The sequence below is a fragment of the Hyla sarda genome, chromosome 1, assembly GCF_029499605.1.
Source record: "Hyla sarda isolate aHylSar1 chromosome 1, aHylSar1.hap1, whole genome shotgun sequence".
Taxonomy (NCBI): Eukaryota; Metazoa; Chordata; class Amphibia; order Anura; family Hylidae; genus Hyla; species Hyla sarda.
Window position 1 is genome coordinate 324,090,980 of NC_079189.1, and position 24,722 is coordinate 324,115,701.

The window sequence follows — 24,722 nt, forward strand, 5'->3', positions numbered from 1 at the left end:
GTGAAACTTAGACAAAAACATAGAGTGAAATCGCCTATAAATGATATAATATTGTAAAGAACATGGTAACAAATGTGATGATAATATTCATAATAATAATAAAATAAGATTATTATTACTACTACTACTACTACTTATAATAATGATAATAATAATAATAATAATACCATAATCAGAATAGCACATTGAGGGCATCAGTTCCATAACATTTGCAGAGGCCCTAGTACTTTTATTTTCAGCTATAAAACATTTGGTCATGGTTAAGTGAAATGCACTTGCCTGCTATTATATTTCTAGACTTTAAAAATCTCTAATAGATGGCAACAAAATTCTATCTCTGAAAATCTATCATTCTTTTAAAATTAAATTATAGGTTTTATTTGGCTTCCCACGTAATCTCATTTACTACTGTGGTGGCAGCAATAGAGATGTGTGGAGATATATGAAAGTGTCTATTGCCTACACAATGCATAGTGTAGGCAAACAATCATACCAATCATTCTCCTACACTCTACTTTATTTGGATCATAGGAACATGCTACAAAGGAAAAACAAAGTGCTATTGATGTAGCACAAAACATCGGCACAAAAGCTGAGCACAGAAGCTACAGGTACTTTATTGCTATTCTCTTCAATATGTTGTGTTGTAAGTAAAATCTCATTTTGTTTCAGATAAAGGCAAACAAATGCACTATGGTTAATTCTTACCATCATAAAGTCAATCTCTTTTAGACTGGGTTCACACATTGGCAGAAAACACTGAAAATAGGTGCATACCAGTTACATAGTTACATAGCTAGTATGGTCGAAAAAAGACGTATGTCCATCAAGTTCAACCAGGGAATTGAAGGGTGGGGTGTGGCGCGATATTGGGGAAGGGATGGGATTTTATATTTCTTCATAAGCATTAATGTTATTTTGTTCCAGGAATGTATCTAATCCTGTTTTAAAGCTGTTAATTTTTCCTGCTGTGACCAGTTCCTGAGGTAGACTGTTCCATAAGTTCACAGTTCTTATGGTAAAGAAGGCGTGTCACCCCTTGAGACTAAACTTTTTCTTCTCCAGACGGAGGGAGTGCCCCCTCGTCCTTTGGGGAGGTTTAACCTGGAACAGTTTTTCTCCATATTTTTTGTATGGGCCATTAACCCCTTAAGGACCGGAGGTTTTTCCGTTTTTGCATTTTCGTTTTTTGCTCCTTGCCTTTAAAAAATCATAACTCTTTCAAATTTACACCTAAAAATCCATATGATGGCTTATTTTTTGCGCAACCAATTCTACTTTGTAATGACGTCAGTCATTTTGCCCAAAAATCTATGGTGAAGCGGGAAAAAAAATCATTGTGCGACAAAATTGAAAAAAAAAACGCTGTTTTGTAAATTTTGGGGGCTTCCGTTTCTACGTAGTACATTTTTCGGTAAAAATGACACCTGATATGTATTCTGTAGGTCCATACGATTAAAATGATACCCTACTTATATAGGTTTGATTTTGTCGGACTTCTGGAAAAAATCATAACTACATGCAGGAAAATTAATACGTTTAAAATTGTCATCTTCTGACCCCTATAACTTTTTTATTTTTCCGTGTATGGGGCGGTATAAGGGCTCATTTTTTGCGCCGTGGTACCATTTTTGCATTGATAGAACTTATTGATCACTTTTTATTCATTTTTAAATGATATAAAAAGTGACCAAAAATGCACTATTTTGGACTTTGGAATTTTTTTGCGCGCACGCCATTGACCGAGCGGTTTAATTAATGATATATTTTTATAATTCTGACATTTCCGCACGCGGTGATACCACATATGTTTATTTTTCTTTTTATTTACACTGTGTTTTTTTTTTATTGGAAAAGGGGGGTGATTCAAACTTTTAATAGGGGAGGAGTTAAATGATCTTTATTCACTTTTTTTTTTCACTTTTTTTTTTGCAGTGTTATAGGTCCCATAGGGACCTATAACACTGCACACACTGATCTTCTATGTTGATCACTGGTTTCTCATAAGAAACCAGTGATCAACGATTCTGCCGGATGACTGCTCATGCCTGGATCTCAGGCACTAAACAGTCATTCGGCGATCGGACAGCGAGGAGGCAGGAAGGGGCCCTCCCGCTGTCCTGTCAGCTGTTCGGGATGCCGCGATTAGCCGCGGCTATCCCGAACAGCCCGACTGAGCTAGCCGGGAACTTTCACTTTTAGCCGCGCGGCTCAGCTTTGAGCGCGCGGCTAAAGGGTTAATAGCGCGCGGCGCCGCGATCGGCGCTGCGCGCTATTAGAGGCGGGTCCCGGCTTCACTATGACGCCGGGCCCGCCATGATATGACGCGGGGTTACTGTGTAACCCCGCGTTATATCAGAAGAGCAGGACCAAGGACGTACCGGTACGTCCTTGGTCCTTAAGGGGTTAATATACTTATATACATTTATTATATCCTCCCTTAAACGTCTCTTTTCAAGACTAAACAATTGTAACTCCTTTAATCGCTCCTCATAGCTAAGATGTTCCATGCCCCATATTAGTTTAGTCGCGCATCTCTGCACCCTTTCCAGCTCCACAGTGTCCCTACCGTGCTACAAAGCTTGGTGTCATCTGCAAAGATAGAACAACATCGGGCCCAGTACAGAACCTTGGGGTACACCACTTATTACCGGGGACCAATCAGAGTACGAATCATTGACCACCACTCTCTGGGTACGATCCATGAGCCAGTGTTCAATCCAGTTACAAACTAAAATTTCCAAACCCAAAGACCTTAACTTACCTGTCAGACATCTATGAGGGACAGTATCAAACGCTTTAGCAAAATCCAGAAACACTATATCCACAGCCATTCCTCTGTCAAGGCTTCTACTCACCTCTTCATAAAAGCAAATTAGATTGGTTTGACAACTTCTATCCTTAGTAAACCCATGCTGGTTATCACTTATAATACAATTATCCCCTATGTATTCCTGTATGTAATCCCTTATAAGTCCTTCAAACAATTTACCCACAATGCACGCTAAACTTACCGGTCTATAGTTTCCTGGGGAAGACTTAGAGCCCTTTTTGAAGATTGGCACCACATTCGCCTTGTGCCAGTCTCTTGGCACAATACCAGACACCAGAGAATCTCTAAATATCATGAACAAGGGTACAGATATTACTGAACTTACCTCTTTAAGAACTCTTGGGTGTAGTCCATCTGGCCCTGGAGATTTGCTTACATTTAAATTACTTAACTTACCTTGTACCATCTCTACATTAAGCCAGTTCAGTACATTACATGATGTGTTACCAGCACTGACCTGGCCAATGTCAGCTCCTTCTTCCATAGTATATACAGAACTAATGAACCCATTCAGTAGCTCCGCTTTCTCTTTATCGCCTGTGACAACCTCCCCATTATCATTATTAAGGGGTCCTACATGCTCTGTCCTTGGTTTTTTTTGCATTTATATATCTAAAAAAATATCTAGGATTAGTTTTGCTTTCTTTGGCCACCCGTCTCTCCTTTTGAATTTTTGCTGTTTTTATTACATTTTTACTGATTTTATTAAGCTCTTTGTACTGTTTAAATGTTATAGCTGACCCATCAGATTTGTATTTTTGAAGGCTATTTTTGTGTTGTTTATTGCTCTTTTAACATCATTTGTCAGTCATGTAGGATTTAGTTTTAATCGTTTATATTTGTTCCCCTTTGGTATATATTTAGCTGTATAGTTATTTAGAGTTGATTTAAAGATGTCCCATTTACCTTCTGTATCAGTATTTGAGAACACCTCCCCCCAGTCTATGTCCTGTAGTGCAGCCCTCAGCCCAGGGAAATTTGCCTTTTTAAAGTTATATGTTTTTGCCTTCCCCGCCTGTCTTTGTTTTCTACATTTTAAGTCAAAAGTAACTATATTGTGGTCGCTATTACCAAGGTTTTCCCGCACAGTTACATTACCAACCAGCTCTGCGTTGTTGGAAATGATCAGATCCAACAAGGCATCACTTCTTGTTGGGTCCTCCACAAACTGGCCCATAAAATTATCCTGCAATAAATTTAGGAATTGTCGCCCCTTTGTAGTTTTAGCCAACCCCGGACCCCAATCTATATCTGGATAGTTAAAATCTCCCATTATTACCACTGTACCTGCCCGGGCGGCCCTCTCTATTTGTTTATGCAGCTGACCTTCTATCTCTTCAGTGATATTAGGGGGTCTGTAGATTACACCAAGTATTATTTTTTCAGTATTTCCCTCCTTTTGTAATTCTACCCACAGTGATTCCACATCCTCAGAATCATCACACACTATGGCATCGTTCACACTGGCTTTCATACCACTTCTTACATACAGACAGACTCCACCACCTTTTCTGTTCATTCTATCCTTGCGAAACAATGTAAACCCCTGCAGATTGACAGCCCAGTCATGCGAGGAGTCCAGCCATGTCTCAGTGACCCCAACTATATGAATATGTTCCTCCAGTATCAAGGCCTCAAGCTCCCCAATTTTATTTGCTAGGCTTCTGGCATTTGTGAACATACACTTAACATTTCCATCCTTTATGTTATTGGGGTTAATGGGATTCAAGGGTGTAAGTTTTATTTTCCTATGAACCCTATTCCTATTAACTATTCTAACCCCTCCCTCCGCTCCACCCCAGGTACATTTATAATTCACACCTCTCTACACTATCTTCTATTAATAGAATGTAATAAACTTTATTATTGAAAAGTATTAAACAGCACTGAGAACAACCCATTACAACAGCTAAAATAAAACTCTAAGGGTAGGGTCACACCTGCCGTATTTTGCTGCGTATTTGCTGCTGCATATTTTCTTACTCATTGAAGTCAATGGGTAAAAAAATCCGCTGCTAATTTTGCTACCCATTGACTTCAATTGGTAGGAAAATACGCAGCTGCAAAAATGCCGCAAAATATGGCACATGTGACCATACCCTAAATAGATACAACACCCCTGAGAAAGTCGCATTGGACACTTCTTGTGTGGCTCCATTTGCTTTGTACCTGATACTCTGCTCCTCACCCGGTCCAACTTCCTGCCCACCATAAGTGTCCTTTACCTGCATTATTTTTCAAATGTATGTTCATGTTGCTACTCTTTTAGGTGTGGTCTCATTGTTGTGGTCAGGTATAGGGAAGCTGTACATTTATTTTGCTTCATAACTGTTGTTTATTTACTGGACGGGTGTTTGGCTTTTACCGTTTGCATTGTGGGATGGGTGCCACTGTTGGAGGGGGTCCATGAACCCCTCCTGGGTAGTGTTGAGCGCAAATATTCGAAATGCAAATTTTTAGCACAAATTTTGGCACATCGTTATTTCACGAACATTTAGAACTAACTGAGTACCTGGTATTCCCCGGTTTTTCCTTCCTAATCCTTGTTGGGGAGGAAAATAAACAAAGAAGGAAGCTTTTGACTTCATATCCTGTCCTCATATATTGTTGTCATATCCCAACCCCATATCCCGTCCTCATATCCCGACCTCCTATCCTTTCCTCTTATACCGTCCTCCTATCTTGACCTCCTATCCCGTGCTCATATCCCATCCTCCTATCTTGACCTCCTATCTCGACCTCCTATCCCAACCTCCTATCTCGACCTTCTATCCCGACCTCCTATCCCGTCCTCCTAATCTGGCCTCCTATCCCATCCTCCTATCTCGACCTCCTATCTCGACCTCCTATCTCGACCTCCAATCTCGACCTCCTATCCCGATATCCTATCTCGACCTACTAACCCGGCTTACTATCCTGACCTCCTATCCTGTCCTCCTATCTCGACCTCCTATCCCAACCTACTATCCCGACCTCCTATCCCGTCCTCCTATCTCAACCTCCTATCTCAACCTCCTATCTCAACCTCCTATCTCAACCTCCTATCTCAACCTCCTATCTCAACCTCCTATCTCAACCTCCTATCTCAACCTCCTATCTCAACCTCCTATCTCAACCTCCTATCTCAACCTCCTATCTCAACCTACTAACCCGACCTAATATCCCTACCTCCTATCCTGTCCTCCTTTCACGTCCTCCTTTCCCGTCCTCCTTTCCCGTCCTCATATCTTGACCTCCTATCCCGACCTCCTATCCCATCCTTATATCCTGTCCTCATACCCCGTCCTCCTATCTCGACCTCCTATCTCAACTTCCTATACCGACCTCCTATCCCAACCCGTAATATGTTTAGCAGGTATTGAAATATCTCCAGCCGTACGGAAGTTATGTGGGAACATACCTTTCCCATTGATTTGCATGGGATGTTAAACAAAAACCCCAACCCTCATAAATGGGGGTAGTTAAGGGTTAAATTAACTATCCTATATTTTAAGTGGACATATAAGAAACATGTGACCAAGTATTATCAAAATATCTCCAGCCGTTTGGAAGTTATGAAGTAACATATATTTCCCATATGGGACTTGTATGGGACTTTAAACAAACACCCCGACCCTGGCAAATGGGGGTGAGTAAGGGTTAAATTACCTATCCTATGTTTGTTGTTGACATATATGTAACATGTTTGTCAAGTTTCATGTTAATATCTTTAGCCCTTTGGATGTGATGCTGGAACACACACACACACATACACACTTTGGCCCTCATTTACTATTGCAAACCCGACATGTTTCGTCGGGTTGTGCGCCAGATTCTGTTACATTGCGCCATTTTCTGTCGCATTGCACCATAAATTCTGTCTGCACCAGATTTTGCGCCAGAACTGAAAAAAAAACCCGACTAACTCTCCATTTTGCTAAGAAAACCTGATAAGGGGCATGGCCACCAGGAAAAGGGGGCATAGTCTTTGAAAAGGGGCATCTTCCCAACATTTTTACATAAACTCAACATATTTACTAAGGTTTCCACATAAAATGTGGTGGATTTGAGCTGAGGAAAAACAGACAGATCAGAGCATGTGTAAAAAAAGCAAAGTGTAGGGGAAATGGAAAATGCAGGGAAACCTAAGTAAATCCCATGGGAAAAAAATTGTAGGGAATTAAAACCCACAAAGAAACCTACACAACACTCTTAGTAAATAAGGGCCATTGAGTTTTACATATATATATATATATATATATATATATATATATATATATATATATAGATATAGCGATATATATTCGTAATGACAACAATGATGTGTACTGTGTAAAAAAAAGAAGTGATCATCACGCCCTGCTTCCAGCTTGTGGTCCAAAGAAGGCTCCATTATTATATCGGCACTTCCATAGGACAGTGATCCCTCCCTTCTTTTAGGTGAAAGATGCAATCGGGCATGCGCACTATGCGAATTTCACTACGAATTTTCAGATTAAAAAGAGGGAACGAAAATAGCGAATATGAGAATTTTGCGAACATAGGACGGATATTCATCCATATATTCATGAAATATCACAAATTCGAATATGGCCCCTGCCGCTCATCACTACTCCTGGGTTGTGAATGAGTTCTATTTAGAGCGTTATTTTAATTGTTTTTAATGTGTTGTTCTAAGTGCTGTGTTTGATACTCCTCAATAATAAAGTCTAAATAAACATACGATGGTAATCTATTCCAAATGAACCATCGTTTGTTGAAACCATCGTATGTTGAGGGATCCGTGCAATGTTAAAAATAGGACGTTGTACTCACCTGTCCCCGCCGTCACTGCTGCCCTGGATGTTGCTGTTCATTGCTGCCGCCGCGTCCCCGGGGTGTCCCCGCCGCTGTGGAAAGTCTCTGTTGCCTGGGATCGTCGTTCCTCATCGCCGCCATTACGTCACTACGCACGCCGCTCCTATTGGATGACGGGACGGTGTGCAAGGTGGCGGCGATGCAGGGGATCCCGAAGATGACGTCCTGGAGCGTCGCAGACAGGTGACCATCACCGGAGCTTACGGGGCACAGTAAACAGCTATCTGGCAGCAGCTGAAGCAGTCTGCGCTGCCGGATAGCCGTTTATGCGATGGCCCCGACATACAAAAGCATAGTATGTTAATGCTGCCTTCAACATGCGATGGCCTCTGAGAGGCCATCGCATGTTGAAATTATCGTATGTCGGAGCCATCGTAGGTTGGGGGGGGGTCACTGTACATTCTATTTATAATTGGTGTGCACCTATCTTCAGAGTTTTATCTCTTTTATTGACCAGGTTGGTTGAATAATGCTAAGACAGCACCCTTTGATGTGTATACATAGGCTGAGCATCCCTGTTTGAGTGTCATATGGATTTACACTTTGTCAATACAAAATAAAAACATGGCTGTAAAATAGGTATAAAAATGGCTGTATTTTTTATATAATAGAGCTGGATTTATCAAAACAAGCCCAGAATAAAAGATGCCCAGGTGCCCATTTCAACCAGATTGTTTCTTTCATTTTTAACAAGGCCTCTGCAAAATGAAAGAAGCGATCTGATTGGTTGCTATGGGCAACTGGGCAACTTTTCCTCTGCACAGGTTTTCAGAAATCTCCCCCATAATGTACACTATAAAAATCTATGGAAAAGCAGCCGTCAGTGCACACACATTACGAAGGTTTTTTGAAACAAGGTGTGCACTGATGGCTGCTTTTCGACTTTAATGGAGCACATTTTTAGACTTTACCTATTTAATGGACATATTTATGTGTGATGTGGGCATCATTTGGGATGTAAACAGATAATATATTCTCAGTGGAACTGTATGTGTATATGAACTTAAGCCTTTTTGTACTGGTTTCTGAAAAGGTCATTGGTGAAAAGATGGGGTCGGTGCGAAAGTCTTTTTTTATCTTTTCTGTTGTCTAGCAACTTGAAATTATAAGCTTAGACAGTTGGAAGAAGGAAACTAATGTTTAATGCCTAGCAAAATTGTACTGGATAGCTTTATACTACTTGGGATGTACAATATTTCAGTGTCAATTATATTCTAGTAGAACTTAAAGGGATACTCTGGTGGAAAACATTTTTTTTAATCACCTGGTGCCAGAAAGTTAAACAGATTTGTAAATGACTTCTATTAAAAAAACTTTACCCTTCCAGTACTTTTTAGCAGCTGTTTGCTACAGAGGAAATTATTTTCTTTTTGAATTTCTTTTTTTGTCTTGTCCACAGTGCTCTCTGCTGACACCTAATGCCTGTATCAGGAACTGTCCAGAGCAGGAGAAAATCCCCATTGCAAACCTATGCTGCTCTGGACAGTTCCTGACACAGAGAGATGTGTCAGCAGAGAGCCCTGTGGACAAGACAAAAAAGAAATTCAAAAAGCAAAGAATTTCCTCTGTAGCATACAGCTGCTAAAAAGTACTTTGCTGCTTAACTGCTAAAAAAAAGATTTTTTTTAATAGAAGTAATTTACAAATCTGTTTAACTTACTGGCACCAGTTGATTAAAAAAAAAAAAAAAAATATATATATATATATATATATATATATATATATATATATATATATATATATATATATATATATATATATATATATATAAATAATGTTTTCCACCAGAGTACCCCTTTAATGACATTCTGGTACTGTATATTTAGAATGCTTATTTAACCATAGAGAAAGGTGATTTCTGCTAAAAGAATATCAGCCTCATGTCATAGTTTATAAAACTCCACAAAGCTTAAGGTGGTATTCTGGTGCTATGAAAAATATATATGTAGTGATGGGGCCATGGTAAAAAAAAAATATAAAAAAAAAAACTTTTCTTACCTACCCCAGTTCCCTTATTGGTCCTGCTGCAGCTCCTGTTCTTCTTCTTCCTGCCGCTTGTTCAGCCAGCTTCCGAGACATTCAGCCAATCACTGGGTGAGAGGGGACACCAATGTGGCCAGTAAGTGGCTAAGCAGGCAGGCCTTTCTCAAAGCAAGCCTAGCTGAAGAGACAACTGTCACTTGGGGGGTGGAGGTCCAGAAGAAGAACAAGGGCTGCAGCAGTGGATCAGGAGGTGCAGAAGTATGTTTTTTTATTGACCACAGCTCCATAGCTCCATAATACCTTTTTAGGGTTTCACACGTACAGTATCCTTTGCATATTTCATCTGCAGGATTTAAAGGGGTATTCCAGCAAAAACTTTTATTTTTATTAACTGGCTCCAGAAAATTAGACAGATTTGTAAATTACTTCTATTTAAAACATTAATCCTTCCAATAATTATCAGTTGTTGAAGTTGAGTTGTTGTTTTCTGTCTTGCCACAGTGCTCTCTGCTCTCTGCTTGTCTCGGGAACTGCACAGAGTAGAAGAGGTTTGCTATGGGGATTTGCTTCTACTCTGGATAATTCCCGAGACATGTGTTATCAGAGAGCACTTAGACAGAAAAGAACAACTCAACTTCAGCAGCTCATAAGTACTGAAAGGATTAGGATTTTTTAATGGAAGTAAATTACAAATCTGTTTAACTTTCTGGAGTCAGTTGATATATTAAAAAAAAAAAGTTTTTTTTCCTGGATAACCCCTTTAAAGTTGCAAACTTTATGCTGCAGATTTCAGTATAAACTTATTTACTAAACAACTGAACACAGCTTCAAATCTGCAGCTTAAATCCTGTGCATATACTGTAGGTGTAAATACACCCTTCAACAGTTTTTATGACAAATAATCTTGCTCTTATTAGCAGATATTCCAGGAACATAATAGCAGGTATTGAGAACACACACACACTGATCAGCATTTATACCCTAATAAGTGGAAAGGTGAAAAGTTCTCCTTTTTTGTATTACCTATGATATAAAAATTGCAGTACTCCGGAAAACAGTAATTGGCAAATGTGTGATTATTAGTAGATGGCTATGGGAAAAATGACTATATATTAATGCACTCGACGGTACAGTCATTCTTAAAGGTCCTGAAACTTTATGATATAGAAAAAACATCTGGTGGGATCATATATCACTGAAGAGAAACACTAATAGCTTGCTAGTGCTCCAAAAAAAAACAATAAAACAATATGTAGTTTTTGCTTGCTAAGATGAAGGCAATTTTACGACCCCGGACCAATTATTGGTCAGACATTTAAAAAAAATGCTTTGGTACACACGCATACAATGTGTCTATCTTCTATACTTTCCTCTTCTAATGCTTTCATGCACTTATTTCTTTCACTTTCAGAGAACTGGCAATTCTGAGAAGGTTACAGTACTCAGGACATGACAAGATAAAAGTAGAAATTGCATTTTTCATGAGAAAGTGGAAAATGTAATCATAGTTACTGAAGATCTGGCTATCAAAAATCCATATGTCTTTCCATGTTACTGCCAATGACAACATTTAATATTTGCATAATAAGAGTGTTAAGCAGTCAAGCACTTATTAAAAATGCATTACATCCCTACTTCTTCATTGATAGATAATGCTATGTGACAACCATTCCACTACAGCATGATCTTGAGCATTTAATTACAGAAAATTATATAAAACCTACACAGCATCCAGCTGGCTGTAAATAATAAAGCCATATTAAATTTGACCTACCTTAGGGTCATGTATTCCAGAAAGCTCCTCATAAATCTTTTCCCCCACCATGACAGCTGCCAAATTAGCAGTATAGGTAGACAGACAAAACAAACAAAAAATAGCCCACAGATTCATTAGAAATCGTCCAGTCCAGCACTTAGGGGTTTTGATAGCTGCTGTCCTGCCAAAAAGTATGGCATAACACACATTTAGCGCAGATGAGAAGGAGAAAACTTTGCTGCGGTTACGGCCATTCGGGGTCATACCATAGGGGCTTTTCCACTCGTAAAGAGTTAAAAATACTGCAGTCACATGAAGAGATACAAAAATTCCCAGCCACATTGTCCAATGAAGTGGCCACATAAAAGCTCCGATTGGTGCTGCTGTATCTTTAGTCCTTACTAGGATGCCAAGACTCGTTGAAAAGAAGGGACTTGTAAAATCAATGACTTGACTTCTAGCTGTGTTAATACTAAATGAGGTCACGGCCATGTGGGCAGCACCACTGAGAAGATCTCCCACAAGTCCTGTCCAATGACCATTTTTCCAAGCTCCATACTTTCCATCACCAACGATATATAAATCAAAATCAAAGTTTAAATCTTCTGCAAATTTTTCCAACAGATCGATGCAATAGCCATAGCAACACCTTTTGTATTCAATTGGCACCGTGTCATTGCCACTTTGCAAACTCTCAAAAAGGTTATCTAATACTCCCGAATCATTTGTCATGGGATCTAAGCAAAGCTGTCCTGCCGGGCATTGGCCGTCAGCATCTACATTTCTAGTAAAAACAAATGGAGGTTCAACCAAAGTCACAACTCTAAGGTGTAACCGTGTAGGCTGTTGGTAATAGTTTTTGTGCCTTTGAGCTTGGTCTGGCCACAGTCCATAATCCATGATAATTTTTTTATCCTGCCAGCTTCCAAGTCGAGTCCACATAGGATTTCCTACTGGATCATGTTGTAAGTTCCAGATAAAATAATGGTTTTCGGAGTTGATAATTGAAGAATCTTTAACTTTAATATGCCCGCTAACACCACTGAAAGATGTGTTTGTCAAAAACCTGTGAAAATAAGAGAGGCCGAGTAAACATTATAAAATATTTTATAAAACGGAAATAAAGTTTATTATAATAATCACTAAATTATTTTTACTATTTTATACTTGTGTGGATACAATGAAACCTACAGTAACTTCATAGTATCAATTGGGTTTTATTTTACCATTTTAGTTACTATGAAGAATTGACACATTGACCATTTGTACATTCTAGCTTATTGTTGGCAGTCATCTACAGTATTTAGCATTTACATGTAGTTTTCTTCATGGCACAACAGAGAGTGTGCGTCCTTAACAATCAATATGATTATGGATCTATCTATCTATGTACCTATATATCTGTGATGGTGAGATGGCAACTGGAGATGTGATTTTTTACTCAAAGGTTTGTTTTATGGTTAAATAATAACCTTATCTACTAGAAAGACAATGGAAAAGTATCAGTTGAGTACAGTAAGACAATTAACCAATAAATAAGTCAAATGTATGGACCACAGCTGTAAATCTACATTAAGTGGACAGTGAGTAGAGTAGAAGACAATTCTGCATGGCCAAGATAGTAGACACATATAATAATGTATATAACCTACATTTGTTTCCATAATAAATGTAATCCATTGACCATATAATAAAAGAAAAAATCCACTGACCTCGGGCGAGCGACCTGCCACCACCCCCCAGCAACCTCTTCCTCAACAAAGCAAGCGCAAGACTTGAGAGGACTGCTATGCTAAGTGTTTTACCGCTTTCTTGTAGCAATTCCATTGCTGTAGTACACGGATTTGGGCTTTTGCCCCCTGACTACACCCCTGGATCACTGTGAATGCCTTTTGACACTACAGTTGACCCTTATATTTCCTATGGTACCCTTATGGTTATTATGTTTCTCCCCCATGTCATTAGACACTTCTGTTCTATATGCCTTCCTCAGTTTTGTATTACTGTCATTGAGAAGCCCGTTGGCTCTCGATGTTTAACGCCCACATAGCCCAACCTCATATTGATACGGCTCTGATCTTGAGCTGTTCTTTAGTTGTTCACCAGGCCCTGAAAGTGAGTACACTCTATGACACCATGTTCCTCATGATACCTACACTTGGTGACCGTGATGAGCTTACCTTCTACGTCTCCCATCTCAGCCTGACGGTTAGACTGGTTTTAACCCTGTCAATGGCCCTTATGGCCGCTTCTTGTAGTCCCCGTGTACCCATTCCCTTATGGATACTTTGCTTTGTCTCCTCTTTTTCTTATCCTGTCTCTTTCTGTTCTCTGCCCATATGTAGACCTGGCGACCTCTCCCAACCTGAGACCTGCAGGGGAGCTGCACTTGTGATCCGGACCCCCAGAGTAAGTGGATTCCATACACTTCATGCCCCCATGGCAGCTGATATCAAACTGACGACCCTTAATGTTAAGGGCTTCAACACACCCGAAAAACGCTCTCATATCTTGTACTCACACCACAAACAACACGTACACATTCTTGCCCTACAAGAAAGACATTTCAAAGAAGGAAATCTCCCCCGATTAAATGACTGCTATTATCCCACGTGGCTTCACAGTGTCAACCCGGAAGCCAGTACAAAAGGGGTCTCCCTCGCTTTTCATAGGTCCCTTCCACTAGTGATCACCTCTTCCTCCCTAGACCCAGCAGCGAGATATGTCCTAGCTAATTGCGAACTGTCGGGCCAGCCACATTAGCTGCGGTTTATGCCCCCAACAGGAACCAGGTCTCTTTCCTCCTGAAAATCCTAGACAAACTGATAGACTTTGCATCGGGACCCATTCTATTCTGCGGTGATTTTAATCTGGCCCTCTTCCAGCAGGTTGACTCCTCCTCAGGCACTGCCAGCATCTCTCATGCTCAGCTCTCAAGCTCTCAACTCCGTGCTCTCAGGAGCAAATTACACTCCCTTCAACTTAGTGACGTGTGGAGAACGTTCCATCCCCAGGACCGTGATTACACGTTCTATTTCCACCCTGCTCAAGTATACAGCCGTATAGATTACATCCTTTGTCCGCACCACCTCCTACCTAATGTCCACAGCTCCAGCATTGGTGTCATGACCCTCTCCGATCACGCTCTGGTCACTTGCACTTTCAGTCTCCCATCCTACTCCAAAACTTGCTCCTCGTGGAGACTCAATGAGTCCCTCCTCCTAGAGGATCTTTGCTTACAAGATATCAAAGACACCATAGGGCACTTTCATTCAGATCATGCCAATGATGTCTCTTCGAATTTAATTAAATGAGAGACCTTAAAGTGTGTCATCCGCGGAGTGCTCATGAGACATGGGGCTCGACTTAAGAGGGAACATTCAGCGAAGCTACTCTCACTTCTTCAGCAACTTCATTCACTAGAAACTCTACATAAGCAATCACAACAAGATGCGGTTTACAGAGATCTGGTGAGAGTCAGGTCGGAACTCTTAGCCCTGATGAACCAGAAATACAAACATTTACAACAGATCACGGGCAGGAAATTCTACGAATGGAGTAACAAACCAGAGAGATTGTTGGCTAATGCCCTCTAAGATGAAAAAAATTGTCTCTGTTTGTTACTTCCATTAAACCCTTAAATGGGCACTGTCACCAACTTTATTTTTGGATATGTTGTAGTACTTATGTACTACAAAATATCTCTAATATACTTTTATTATTTTTTTTTTCATTAAAAAGGTTTAATTTAAATTTAAAAACCGGCTACTGAAAAAGGACTGATTTTGGAGTGGCAATCAGTCCTTTTTCAGTTAGGCTGCACTCGCTCCCTGCCTGTCAATCAGACAGGCGGGAGCGAGAGCATTGGCTCCCCGGCCACTGGCTGGGAGGCCACTCCTCCTGCATATCGCCGCCGTCGCCTCGTTGCCGCCGCTGTCCCTGCACGCCCGCTGCCGGACTCTGCAGTAACTGCAAGTGTAATGAGGGAACAGTGTATGCGGGGCGGGGGGGGGGGAAGAGGGAACGGGCTACTGTCGTAGCGGGGGGGGGGGCTAGGTGGAGAATGGGCTAGCAAAAAAAATAAAAATAGGATGGTGGGAGCTACCTTTTAAGGACTTAGCCCTTTTTCACCTTCAGGACTCGGACGTTTTTTGCTATTTTTTAACATTAATAACTCTGGAATGCTTTTACTTATCATTCTGATTCTGAGATTGTTTTTTCATGACATATTCTAATTTAACATAGTGGTAAAATTTTATGGTAACTTGCATCCTTTCTTGGTGAAAAATCCCCAAATTTGATGAAAAAAATGAAAATTTAGCATTTTTTGAACTTTGAAGCTCTCTGCTTGTAAGGAAAATGGATATTCCCAAAAATTTTTTTTTTGGTTCACATATACAATATGTCTACTTAATTTTTGCATCATAAAATTTATGAGTTTATACTTTTGGAAGACACCAGAGGGCTTCAAAGTTCAGCAGCAATTTTCCAATTTTCCACAAAATTTTCAAACTCGATATTTTTCAGGGACCAGTTCAGTTTTGAAGTGGATTTGAAGGGTCTTCATATTAGAAATACCCCATAAATGACCCCGTTATAAAAACTACACCCCCAAAGTATTCAAAATTACATTCAATCAGTGTTTTAACCCTTTAGGTGTGTCACAGGAATAGCAGCAAAGTGAAGGAGAAAATTCAAAATCTTCATTTTTTACACTCGCATGTTCTTGCAGACCCAATTTTTGCAAGTGGTAAAAAGAGAAAATTTTTACTTGTATTTGTAGCCCAATTTCTCTCGAGTAAGCACATATCTCATATGTCTATGTAAAGTGTTCGGCGGGCGCAGTAGAGGGCTCAGAAGGGAAGGAGCGACAAGGGGATTTTGGAGAGAACATTTTTCTGAAATGGTTTTTGGAAGCCCCTTTAGGAAGCCCCTAGGGTGTCAAAACAGCAAAAAAAAAAAAACACATGGCATACCATTTTGGAAACTAGACCCCTCGGGGAATGTAACATGGGATAAAGTGAACCTTTATACCCCACAGGTGTTTCACGACTTTTGCATATGTAAAAAAAAAAAAAATAATTACCTAAAATGCATGTTTTCCCAAAAATTTTACATTTTTAAAAAGGGTAAAAGCAGAAAATACCCCCCAAAATTTGTAACACAATTTCTCCCAAGTACGGCGATACCCCATATGTGACCCTAAACTGTTGCCTTGAAATACGACAGGGCTCCAAAGTGAGAGCGCCATGCGCATTTGAGGCCTAGATTAGGGATTGCATAGGGGTGGACATAGGGGTATTCTATGCCAGTGATTCCCAAACAGGGTGCCTCCAGCTGTTGTAAAACTCCCAGCATGCCTGGACAGTCAGTGGCTGTCTGGTAATACTGGGAGTAGTTGTTTTGCAACAACTGGTGGCTCCGATTTGGAAACAGTGGCGTACCAGACGTTTTTCATTTTATTGGGGAGGGGAGAGGGGCTGTGTAGGGGTATGTGTATATGTAGTGTTTTTTTACTTTTTATTTTATTTTGTGTTAGTGTAGTGTATTGTAGTGTTTTTAGGGTACAGTCGCACGGGCAGGGGTTCACAGTAGTTTCTCGCTGGCAGTTTGAGCTGCGGCAGAAAATTTGCCTCAGCTCAAACTTGCAGCCAGATACTTACTGTAAACCTCCGCCCATGTGAGTGTACCCTGTATGTTTACATTGGGGAGGGGGGAACATCCAGCTGTTGCAAAACTACAACTCCCAGCATGCGCTGACAGACTGTACATGCTGAGAGTTTTAGTTTTGCAACAGCTGTAGGCACACTGGTTATGTATCACTAAGTTTGTGACCTAACTCAGTGTTTCACAACCAGTGTGCCTCCAGCTGTTGCACAACTACAACTCCCAGCATGTACGGTGCATGCTGGGAGTTGTAGTTTGCAACAGCTGGAGGCACACCGGTCGTGAAAGACTGAGTTAGGTAAAAAAAAACTCTGAGTTTCACAACCAGTGTGCCTTCAGCTGTTGCAAAACTACAACTCTCAGCAGTCACTGACAGCCAACGGGCATGCTGGGAGTTGTAGTTATGCAACCAGCAGATGCACCACTACAACTCCCAGCATTCACTTTAGCTGTTTGTGCAAGCTGGGAGTTGTAGTTATACAACAGCTGAAGGTACACTTTTCCGTATAAAAAATGTGCCTCCAGCTGTTGCAAAACAATAAGTCCCAGCATGCCCATAAGGGAATGCTGGGAGTTTTGGTGGTCTGCTTCCTGCTGTTGCATAACTACAGCTCCCAGCATGCCCTTTTTGCATGCTGGGAGCTGTTGCTAAGCAACAGCAGGAGGCTGTCACTCAGCACCAACTGCTGATCCACACCGCCGCTGCAGGTCAGTCCCTCGCTGCTCCTGGGGCCCCGATCCCAACAGGGACGCCGGGGATTGGGGTCCCCAGCTGCCGGGTCCACGTCCCGCACCCGATCACGACCTCCGGAAGAGGGGCGGAGCGGGTTGCGGGAGTGACACCCGCAGCAGGTGCCCTGATTGGTCGGCAGGTAAACCAGCCGAATAATAAGGGCGATCGTGAGGTGGCACCAGTGCCACCTCTCCCCTGCTGGCTATGGCTGTTCAGACAGTAATTCCGGGTCACCGGGTCACTGGAGACCCGATTGACCCGGAATCCGCCGCAGATCGCTGGGCTGAATTGTCCAGCGATCTACGGCCATCGCCAACATGGGGGATCATCATGACCCCCCTGGGCGATATGCCACGATGCCTGCTGAACGATTTCAGCAGGCATCCGGCTCCGGTCCCCAACCGGCTAGCGGTGGGGACCGGAATTCTCATGGGTGTATGGTTACGCCCTGCGTCCTTAAGGACTCGGAATGCAGGGCGTATCCATACGCCCTGCGTCCTGAAGAGGTTAAACGGCCCAATGGTAAGCCCACCTCTCTCACACCTGCTATCCTTGAGACCTTTCGACAGTGTTATGCCTCCCTCCATAATTTACCGAAGCCCCCCACCCCTCAAATGTCCCCCTCCGTCACCCTCACCCTTCCACAGTATCTCTCTGACATTGCTCTCCCCCGTCTCTCCCCCGACCTAGTCCACGCTTTGGAATCTCCCTTCACACCTGAGGAACTTGAGAATGCCATTGCCTCATTGCCTGCTGGCCCCGACGGCTACACAGTCAAATTCTTAAAGTCCCTCAGGTCTGAACTTTCAGCTCCCTTACTCCTAGCCTTCAATCATGTCTCCGATACTAACCCCCTGTCCCAGTCCTTTCTAAATGCCTATGTCACGGTTATCCCGAAAAAAGGCAAGGATCCCCTTTTGTGCCCAAGCTACAGACCCATTTCCCTGATTAATACTGATACCAAACTATTCACAAAATTACTCTCCAATAGACTGGCCCCTCACATGCTGGCCTTAGTCCACCCGGATCAAGTCAGCTTTATTAGGGGTAGAGAGGCGAGAGACAACACTCTACATACCTTCTCAGTGGTACATCACGCCCATACTCGCAAGCTCTCCCTGTTTCTGTTATCGCTAGATGCCGAGAAAGCTTTTGACCGGGTGGACTGGGGCTTCCTGGAGGGCGCATTGCTACAAATAGGCCTAGGTCCCTCCATGATGTCTCGTATTATGGCCCTCTATTCCGCCCCGCAGGTCCAAGTGAGAATAAATGGACAACTCTCGGCTCCACTCAGGATCCGCAGTGGGACAAGACAGGGATGTCCTTTGTCTCTGCTCCTCTATGTCCTTTGCAAGGAGCACCTTCTAGTAGCGATCCACAACAATGTCAACATCAGGGGCATCCCTGTCTCCTCTACCAATCTCCAATGTTCAGCCTTCACCGATGATCTTCTTCTATATCTGTCTGCTCCCATCACTACTCTCCCCTCTCTAATGCACACCATTCAACAGTACTCAACCCAAAGTAACCTCAAACTAAACGCCTCTAAATGCGAAGCCCTGAACCTCACCTTACCACCTTCAGTAGTCAATCAGATACGATCTTCCTACCCCTTTAAATGGAAACTGACCGCCCTCAAATATTTGGGCATCTCCATCCCTGCATGCCTATCGGACACATACAAGCTTAACTTCCCACCCCTTCTCCATACGCTAAGACTAGACCTGGCCAGATGGGAGCGCAGGGATTTATCCTGGTTGGGTAGAATAAACATATTTAAAATGACTGTTCTCCCGAAACTCCTTTACCTGCTTTCCTGTATACCGCTGCATCTTCCCTGAACCTGTTTCAGGGAGATCACTGAGCTCCAGTCTGGCTTTGTATGAGCGCATAAACAGCCCAGACTGGATCGTTCTCATACGACTTTCTCGATTATTACCTGGCTGCTATCCTAGTCAGGGTCCTAGACAGCTTCCATCATCGCAGGGACAAACAATGGTCTCACCTTGAAATGACTGTGTCTGGTGTTGACCCACGATCCCTGATGTGGCTCCCCTGCTACTCTTCCTCCGTATCCAATATCCCTCCTGACTTTCCTCCTGTCATGACATCCATAGTGAGAGCCAGATTGACCTATATGTCTTGCTTTACCCCATTCCACCCTGATGGCCCACTAACATCGCTGTTTGGCAATCCAGCGTTTTTACCAGCCTACGACTCCAACTCATTCTTAAACTTCTCTAGGACCTCTGGTACGACCTTTTGCGAACTCACGACCCAGTCGGCCCAGAGACTGTTATCAGAGCTCTTACAGGAGACCCCCCGACACCCCTTCATCTTTTTCAATACTTCCAGCTGCGTCACTTCTACTCAGTAGCCACTCAACCCACACGTCTCCACAGACCTCTCACTTTTTTTGAATGTCTTTGCACCCAAGAGATTGACCGGCACCGCACTATTAGTACACTGTATCCGCGGATTCTAGAACACTATACATCAAAGCCGCTCCCATACAAATCGGGAGGGGAACGTGAACTAGGACACACTATACCTGATAGTGACTGGTCTGAAGCCCTGTCCTGGTGTCACCACACCTCCATCTCATGTAGCACTCAAGAGACCAATTTTTAAGTTTTATCCAGATGGTATAGAGTCCCAACGCTCTTAGCTAAATTTTATCCTAATGTTTCTGATGAATGTTGGAGATGCGGGGAACACGGTGGCTCGATGCTTCATGTGTGGTTTTCATGCCCACCTCTCTGGCCCTTCTGGAGGCAGACCTGTGAGTTGATATCCCATATCACTTCTATCCACTTGCCACGAACGCCTGAGACCCTGCTCCTTTCCATACTACCGAAGGGTTTGCCTCGGGCTACAACTAAACTGATCTCCTGCCTCCTCATGGCAGCCAGAATAGTGATACCCCGCCACTGGAAATCTCCCATTCCCCCCTACCATCTCGTCCTGGCTCCGGGAAGTGACATCTCCATAGAATGGAGGAACTCATGGCTGAGTCTCCCTCCCAATTGACCAGATATTTCTCGATCTGGCATCCCTGGTCCTCATTCCTTGCCTCTCCAGAATACACATCACTTGGTCTAGCCACTTAACACTTATTACTCTTCTCCACACTTGCCCTGATAGCTCTGTACCGTCCAATGTCCTCCCCATCTCATGCAATAACTCCTTGCTGGGTGGCCGGTCATCCGGTTGCAGCTTCCTTGCCAGGATAGTTCTTCTTGCTCTCCTTCCTTCCCTTCCTTTTCTCCCCCTCCCGCTGTCCTCTCTTTTATTCTCCTCTGCCTTCCTATCAGACCCCCCTTTGAGTGTACTTGTCATGGCTGACATACCTGGGTCAAGGTTCTAAGTTTGGTACTCACTGGCATCACTGCCTCCTATCTCCTGTTTCTAATGCCCACGGGTTTTTCTAGCAGTGCGCCTGTCCTCCTTGTTTACTGTCATGTACTTATGACCTGTCCTTAGACCTGTTATTGTAGACTATTTTGTTACCTTTTTATTTCTGATGGAACCTGGCGGAGTCTGTATCCTTATTCTGCTTTTGGAATTTGTTTCTGTTTTGTATTGTGTTAAAATATGGTAACAAATGTAGGTTACATACTTGGTACAAGTGTTGTTACCTAGCAGTATAGTAGTATATTTTCCCAAGGAGAGTGTAGGTGATATATACATATAATAATGCAACCTTATCTATGCTATAGATTTCCAAAATGGGAACACTCAGTAACCATGTAAAAAAAATGATAGGGCAAAAATTTAGCTTACTGCCTGGTAAAAATAAAACTATGTTAAGTGTTAACATAGTAATGATGGGGATTGATACTATAAATTGATTGATCTATGAAGAATAATGGCTTTAATAGCTGCATGAGAGAAAGAAGCCAGAGCAGGGGGAGAGAGAGGACATACACAGCTCCTAATCTCCCCTCCCCCTGCTTTGTCTTCTGAGGACGCAGGTCTGCACTGAAAGAAGACAGATAAGATCAGATTGTTATCTGAAGGGGAGCATAACAAGGTGCACGGGCTGGGGATGTATGGACTGCAGGGTAATAAATCTCATACTGGGAATGATCTCTGTGGGGGAGAGTTATCAAAACCTGTGCAGAGGAAAACTTGCCCAGTTGCCCATAGCAACCAATCAGATTGCTTCTTTCATTTTCCACAGGCCTTCATAAAAATGAAAGCAGCAAGCTGATTGGTTGATATGGGCAACTGGGCAAGTTTTCCTCTGCACAGGTTTTGCTAAATCTCCCCCTATATGTGAAGGGGAGGGGGGACTCCTGAATGACATGCTGGGAGTTGTAGTCCCTGTTGCGTGTGTGTGTATGCTAGTGCTTACAAACCAGTGTGCCTCCAGCTGTTGAAAAACTACAACTCCCAGAATGCCTGGACTGACTTTAGGCATGCTGGGAGTTGTAGATTTGAAACAGCTGGAGGCACACTGCTTGGGAAACACTGTCCTAGCCTATTCAGCATACACATCATGGTACACCAGTGTTTCCAAAACAGTGTGCCTCCAGCTGTTGTAAAACTACAACTCCCAGCATGCCCTGACAGCCTTTGGGCATGCTGGGAGTTGTAGTTTTGCAACAGCTGGAGGCACACTGATTGGGAAACACTGGCCTAGCCTATTCAGTATATTACAAAATAAACAAAGTGTGTTGTTTCCCAACCAGGGTGTCTTCAACTGTATCAAAACTACAACTCCCAGCATGCTCGGACAGCTTTTGGCTGTCCGGGCATGCTGGTAGTAGTAGTTTTGCAACACCTGGAGGCACCCTGGTTGGGAAACACTGGTGTATGCCCTACAGAGGTGTGGTGAACTACAACCCTCAGGAGACTACAGAGACAGCATGCTGGTGTTATATCACAGACTGAAGACTCCTGAATGACACATGCTGGGAGTTGTAGTCCCTTTTGTGGGTGTATGCCAGTGTATCCCAACCAGGGCTGATTATATTAGGGTGCTGTGTATAAGGGGGCCGACCCGGGAAAATGGTAGAGTGGGTAAAGGGTGGAACAAAAAAAAAAAAAAAAAAGAAGCCGTCCGCCACCAATCTGCTATTGGTTGATCGCTTCTGATCGATCAATAGCAGGGATAGGAGGGGTGGCACCCCTGCCACCTTATTCCTATGCCTTCAGGGCTATCGGGTATTTTCCGGGTCACCAGAGACCGATATGATCTGGAATCGCCGAAAATTTCTAAATTTCAGCAGGCATCCTGGTCCGTTCCCCGACCGGCTAGTGGCGGCGACTGGAATTCCCACGAGCGTACCCATGTGCCCTACTTCCTTAAGGGCTCAGGATGCAGGGCGTATGCATACGCCATGCATCCTGAAGAGGTTAAATGTCAGCCAATAATTTAGTATATCATCCTTTCTAAGTTCTGTTCCATATTTGACATCTAATTCTCATCACCAAATAAATATCTTTTGAGTTGTTTACCTCGCTGAAAGGAACTAATGTAACACATTGGTCTACTATTACAATATCCTTGCATCTGGTTTAATGTGCACCTGAAAATTGATGAAAAGCATGATTTGTGTCACATTTAACTACACTGCTCAAAAAAATAAATAAAAATAACTCCAAGTCAATGACACTTCTGTGAAATCGCACTGTCCACTCAGGAAGCAACACTGATTGACAAGCAATTTCACATGTTGTTGTGCAAATGCAACAGACTACAGGTGGAAATTATAGGCAATTAGCAAGACACCCCCAATAAAGGAGTGGTTCTGCAGGTGTGACCACAGACCACTTGTCAGTTCCTATGCTGGCAGTGCTTTCACTCTAGTGATAGTATGAGACAGAGTCTGCAACCCAAACAAGTGGCTCAGGTAGTGCAGCTCCTCCAGGATGGCTCATCAATGTGAGCTGTGGCAAGAAGGTTTGCTGTGTATGTCAGCATAGTGTCCAGAACATGGAGGCCCCAGTACAGGCCAGTACATCAGGAGACATGGAGGAGGGCGTGGGAGGGCAACAACCCAGCAGCATGACTGCTACCTCCACCTTTGTGCAAGGAGGAGCAGGAGGAGCACTGCCTGAGCCCTTCAAAATGACCTCCAGCAGGCCACAAATGTGCATGTCTCCACTCAAACAGTCAGAAACAGACTCCAAGAGGGGGTATGAGGGCCCAAGGTCCACAGGAGGGGGTTGTGCTTACAGCCCAACACCGTGCAGGACGTTTGGCTTTTGTCAGAGAACACCAAGATTGGAAAATTTGTCACTGACGCCCTGTGCTCTTCAAAGATAAAAGCAGGTTCACACTGAGCACATGTGACAGACGTGACCGAGTCTGGAGACACCATGGAGAACGTTCTGCTGCCTGCAACATCTTCCAGCATGACCGGTTTGGTGGTGAGTCAGTAATGGTGTGGGGTGGCATTTCTTTTGGGGGCAGCACAGCCCACCATGTGCTTGCCAGAGGTAGCCTGACTGCCATTAGGTACCGAGATGACATCCTCAGACCCCTTGTGAGACCATATGCTGGTGCGGTTGTCCCTGGGTTCCTCCTAATGCCAGAAAATGCTAGACCTCATGTGGCTGGAGTGTGTCAGAAGTTCCTGCAAGAGGAAGGCATTGATGCTATGGACTGGCCCACCTGTTCCCCAGACCTGAATCCGATTGAGCACATCTGGGACATCACGTCTCTCTCCATCCATCAACGCCACGTTGCACCACAGACTGTCCAGGAGTTGGGGGATGCTTTAGTCCAGGTCTGGGAGGACATCCCTCAGGAGACCATTTGCCACCTTAAATGGAGCATGCCCAGGCATTGTAGAGAGGTCATACGGGCAAGTGGAGGCCACACACACTACTGAGCCTCATTTCGACTTGTTTTAAGGACATTACATCAAAGTTGTGTCATCATGTAGTGTGGTTTTCCACTTAGA

At 43.0% G+C, this 24,722-nt stretch overlaps 1 protein-coding gene across 3 annotated transcripts in view; it reads right to left on the minus strand.

The window, feature by feature from the left end:
* The window catches only part of GRIN3A (glutamate ionotropic receptor NMDA type subunit 3A), a 469,012-nt gene that overhangs the window by 271,365 nt on the left and 172,925 nt on the right, over positions 1-24,722 (minus strand). For all 3 annotated transcript variants that reach the window (XM_056519283.1, XM_056519303.1, XM_056519292.1), the window contains exon 3: positions 11,427-12,474. In XM_056519283.1, coding sequence (XP_056375258.1) covers positions 11,427-12,474 — 1,048 coding nt within the window. The remainder of the gene's footprint in view (positions 1-11,426; positions 12,475-24,722) is intronic.